Source organism: Orycteropus afer, unplaced genomic scaffold (genome assembly GCF_000298275.1).
Source record: "Orycteropus afer afer isolate SDZICR_OR568_19922 unplaced genomic scaffold, OryAfe1.0 scaffold00244, whole genome shotgun sequence".
Taxonomy (NCBI): domain Eukaryota; kingdom Metazoa; phylum Chordata; class Mammalia; order Tubulidentata; family Orycteropodidae; genus Orycteropus; species Orycteropus afer.
Window position 1 is genome coordinate 4,863,905 of NW_006921831.1, and position 4,578 is coordinate 4,868,482.

Sequence of the window (4,578 nt, forward strand, 5' to 3'; positions counted from 1 at the left end):
GGAATTTTTGTTGTGAAAACACCCACAACAGCATCACTGGCCAAGGTCCCAGCCCAGTGTGAGAGGGGGTGCTGGAGCCCCAGCCTGAACCAGACGGAGAGGCTTTGTGGGGCGTCCCCGCCCAGCAGTGTGGATGGAAGGCTGTTGGGTACTTTTGAAGTGGCCAAGGCTCCATCCATACTTCTGCTCACAGGGTAGTGGGCTCTGGGACACCTCTGCCATGCCCTGCTGCCTGCACCGTGGTTCCTTGCCTCCCAGGTTGGTCACCCAGCTCCTCCTTCTCTGGCCTGGGTTGGGTGACCTTGGGAGGCCTGGGTGTGAGCTGGAGGATGTGTGTGTGTGCAAACGCTCCCCAATTCACCACTCCCACATCAGGCAGTTAAAGACACACTTGGGGCTGCTGTGTCCATGGCCACTTTTATTGCCCAGTGCTGGCCATAAGGCAGTGTCCGGCTGTAGCCAGACCGTCCTTTGTGTGGCCAGCGCCCCCACCTTTGCCAGTGTGACCGGGTCACCTCCCCAAGCACCAGAGCGGCTGCAAGCCCTGCCCCTTCCGCTGCCCTACAGAAGCCAAGTCGCCAGCCTCGAGCCCCATTCCCACCCTGTGCCCCAGGTCCCTCGGAGGTGCACACACGGCCCAGCAAGGTCCCTCTGCCGCGTCATCCTCCCAGCTGGGCCTGCGCTGTAGCTCGGAGCTGTCCCTCCTATAGGAGGCCCGGCCTATGGGCCCACGAAATCCTCCTTCCGATAGCCTTTCTGTAGCCGGAGAGGGGCCGGGTCAGGCGCAACTCCGTCGCCAGCCCTGCGTCCCGGCCCGCGCCATCCCCCAGTGGCAGGCGTGGCCATAACCCTCTGTTCTGAGTTCCACTTCCCACACCCTGTCCCTGTCTTCATCATGAACCCGTGAAGAGCCCCTCAAGACCCCCAGGCCCGTGCCCCTCCCCTGACGCCCGAAGCCGCCAGCCCAGCTCTCCGGAGCCTACCGCACGGAAGTCGCGGTGCAGTTTGCTGTACTGCCACAGGTTGGCCAGGAGGCTGGAGGCCGCCCGCGAGGACTTCTCACTGTCGGGGCTGGGGTGGAGCCGGGGTCAGCAGGGCGAAAGGGGCACCGAGAGGGCGGGACCCGACTTCCAGGCCGGGAGCGGCTGGGACTCCAACAGGCGGTTGGGCTCCGAGGCCCGGGGGTGGGCCCTGAGAGGCGGGGCGGGGCGGTGTGCAAAGGTGGGGGCGGGGCGGGACCTGTGCTTGGGGCGGAGCGTGTACTTAGGGTGGGGCTGGGCCCTCACCCATCGCGCTTCTTCTTGATAAAGACCAGCTTGCGCAGGCCGTCGAAGTACAGCAGGTCGCGAGCCGCAATGGGACTGGCCACCACCAGGTTGTTGAGGACCGCTATGATGTTGACCAGCACGTCCGCCGGCGGGCACTTCTCGCCCACGCTGCCTGGGAGCTTCTCGATCAGGTGGCTCACCACCTTGGTGGCTGCGGGATGGCGCAGGAGGTCAGGGTCCAACATCTGAGTCCTTGCCTCCCCCAGGGGGCTGGCGTGCAGTCCACTCCCCTGGGCTCTATCTGCCTGCAGCCAGCCCCACTGGGCTGGGCAGGGGTCAGGGCAAAAGTCGGGCTGTGGGGCAGCCTGACTCACACATCTCGTCCTTGTTCCTGGCGTTCCGGGACAGGTTTCGGATGAGCCCAGTCAGCGAGCGCAGCTGGTGGTGGTCGGCAGTGCGGACCCGATCCAGCAGGGGGTTCAGGATGCGCTCTTGCTCCAGGGCCAGGCGGCTCAGCACAGCAGCCCACTGCGGGGATGCGAGGCAGGACCGTGAGAGGCCGAGCCGGCCACGTGGCCCCGCCAGCCCCTTAGGCCCCCCCGCCCTGCCGCCGCCCCGCCGGCCCGTCTTCCAGGCCCCGGCCGGCAGCGGGGGCTCGCTCACCCTGCGGTCGCCCGCCGTGATGTTCTGCAGCGCGCCGGCGGCCGCCTCCGTCGTGTGCCGGTTCAGCTCGCAGCGCTGCAGCAGCCGGTTGTACAGCCCGACGATCTGGGGGCTCCACAGCCACTCGAGGCCCTTGGGGTCCTTAGACACCTCCGCAAAGGTGAGCGCGTCGGCCGTGAGGGGCAGCTGGACAGGAGCGGGAGGGCGCTAAGGGTCAGGCGGGGTTGGTGGGGCCACTGGGGTCAGGTAGGGTAGGGCGGTGCCAGGCGGGTCTCCCACCCAAGCCCACCTCGCGCAGCCGCCGGCTCTGCGGCGTGAAGCAGCCGACCACCTCGCCGGGGGGCAGCCCTTCCGTGTCTCTGCGGCCCCGACCCTCGAGCCGCTGCAGGGCCGACGGGGGCATCTCATCGTACAGCCGGTAGCTCAGGTTCCGCAGTACACACACGGCGTTCTCCACGCTCTGCGCGGGTGGCGGTCAGCTAGGCTGCAGCGGCAGCCCCAGGCCTGCGACCCCGGTTAGAGTGGGTGCAGGACCCCCTCCCCAGACCTGGCACCTCTAGTCAGAGTGGGTGGAGCCCCCACCCAGGCCCAGGCCCCTGGTCAACATGGGCTGGAACTGTGGTCCTGGGCCCGCACCCCTGGTCAGAGTGGGTGCAGCACCCCTTCCCCAGGCCTGTGCCCCCAGTCAGAGTGGGTGGAGCCCCCACCTAGGCCCGGCGCCCTGGGTCAGAGTGGGTAGAAGTCCTCACGCAGGCCGGTGCTCCTGGTCACAGTGGGCTGGAGCCAGCCCCCTCCCCCCAGGCTCAGCTGCCCCTCACCTTGTCTTCACACTTGCCCACATCTAGGGCATGATTGATGTAGGTGACCAAGGCATCTACTAGCCCGTGGCACTCCCTCATCTTCTGGCGAGTAGCCTGGGAGGCTGAGCTGAGATTCCTGTGGGCAAAAGTAGATGAGGGCCCCTCAGGGACCCCCAGACACAGCCCACCCCACAGGAACCCACAGACAGAGCCCACACCAAGCACACTACTGGCCACTGGAACACTGAGACCATCTCCCAACCCATCCCTCACAGTCAGGGTTGTGGCTTATGTACATCAGACCACGTCACATCCCTGGCGCCATGACACCTGAGCTGCAGCTCTGAGAGTGGCACCTGAGAGCCACACCTGGCAGCCTGTCCCTGAGTGCACGTCTCAGGTCCCCACCCTGCCCCTCTGCCCACTTCTTCCCATTCTTCCCCTCTCGGGGCTGCTCCTCCTCTTTATTCAGGTCTTGGTTAAAAACACCCCTTCTTGAGGGGCCTCCCCTGCCTGTGCCCCGCTATTCCAGCCCCTGGCTCTTCCCCACAGCCCTCGGCCAGCCCGCGAGCCCCGCTGACTGTGAGCCCCACACACCTGAGAAAGCCCGTAGCATTGTAAAAGATCTCCGCCTCAGATGCATTCTGCTGGATGAGCGGTGGCCCCCCGGCCCCTGAGAGGGGGCTCAGCACCAGGTCAGTGAGCTGCTCCAGTGTGTCACGGGCCAGGCGGTCCTTCAGGTGGTCACTGGAGGACAGGTTCCATAGGATCCCTGGGCAGCAGTGCCAAGTCAGGATGGATGGAGGCAGGGGAACGCCCCCAAGGCTTCCCCTGCACCCAGAGGCCAGGCCTGGCATTTGTGTCCCACCTGCCGAGCCCATGGGAGATCATGAATGTGCACAGAGTGACCTGTGGGGTCACGGGCTGGGGTTGAGGAAGAGAGGACAACACTTGGGGACACAGGGCCGGGGGGGGGGACAAGGAGGCTGGGTCCAACAGGACACAGCCAATAAATGGAGTTGGGAACCCAGGGAAGGGATAAGACAGGAAGAGGGCAGCAGTGGACGGCTGGGCAGAGAGAAGGACAGAAGGAAAGGAAGGGAGAGGCATGGACAGAGCAGACAGCGTCGAGGACAGATAGGGACAACATGGAGGGCAGCACAGAGAATAAGTGTGGACAGGTGGGGACAGGTGGGGACAATGTGGAGGAAGGTGGGGATAGCATGAGGGAAAGGTGGGGGCAAGTGAGGATAGCATGGGAGACAGATAGATATAGACAGTGTGGAGAACAGGTCAGCACAGGTGGGGGCAGCATGGGCAACAGGTGGGGCAGTGTGGGGGACAGGTGGGGACAGTGGGGACAGGTGGGGACAGTGTGGAGAATAGGCAAGGACAATGTAGGGGACAGGGAGGGACAGTGTGAAGGACAGGTCAGGACAGCATGGGGGACAGACAGAACAGTGTGGAAGACAGGTGGGGACAGTGTGGAGAAAGAGGCAGGGACAGTGTGGGGGGCAGGTGGGGATAGTCAGGGACAGGTGGGTTCAGGCAGGGACAGTGTGGGGAACAGGCAGAAGCAGTGTGGAGGACAGGTAGGGACAACACGGGAGATAGGCAGGGACAATGTGGAGGAAGGTGGAGACAGTATGTAGGAAGGTGGGGACAGGCAGGGACAGTATAGGGGACAGGTGGGTACAGCAGGGACTCTGTGGGGGACAGGCAGAAGCAGTGTGGAGGAAAGTAGGGACAGGCAGGGACAGTGTAGGGGAAAGGCAGGGAAAGTATGGAGGACAGGTGAGGACACTGGGGATAGTGTGGGGGATGGGTGGGGACAGTGTGGGGACAGG

At 64.7% G+C, this 4,578-nt stretch overlaps 1 protein-coding gene across 1 annotated transcript in view; it reads right to left on the minus strand.

Annotated features, from left to right (window-relative positions):
- Positions 1-720: 720 nt before the first annotated feature.
- PKP3 (plakophilin 3) overlaps positions 721-4,578 on the minus strand; it is a 9,835-nt gene continuing 5,977 nt past the window's right edge. Inside the window, exons 6-13 of the mRNA XM_007949304.1 lie at positions 3,329-3,503; positions 2,750-2,867; positions 2,221-2,391; positions 1,932-2,117; positions 1,643-1,796; positions 1,287-1,479; positions 984-1,071; positions 721-756 (exon numbers count right to left, since the gene is read on the minus strand). Of these exons, the coding sequence (XP_007947495.1) occupies positions 721-756; positions 984-1,071; positions 1,287-1,479; positions 1,643-1,796; positions 1,932-2,117; positions 2,221-2,391; positions 2,750-2,867; positions 3,329-3,503 (1,121 nt within the window). The remainder of the gene's footprint in view (positions 757-983; positions 1,072-1,286; positions 1,480-1,642; positions 1,797-1,931; positions 2,118-2,220; positions 2,392-2,749; positions 2,868-3,328; positions 3,504-4,578) is intronic.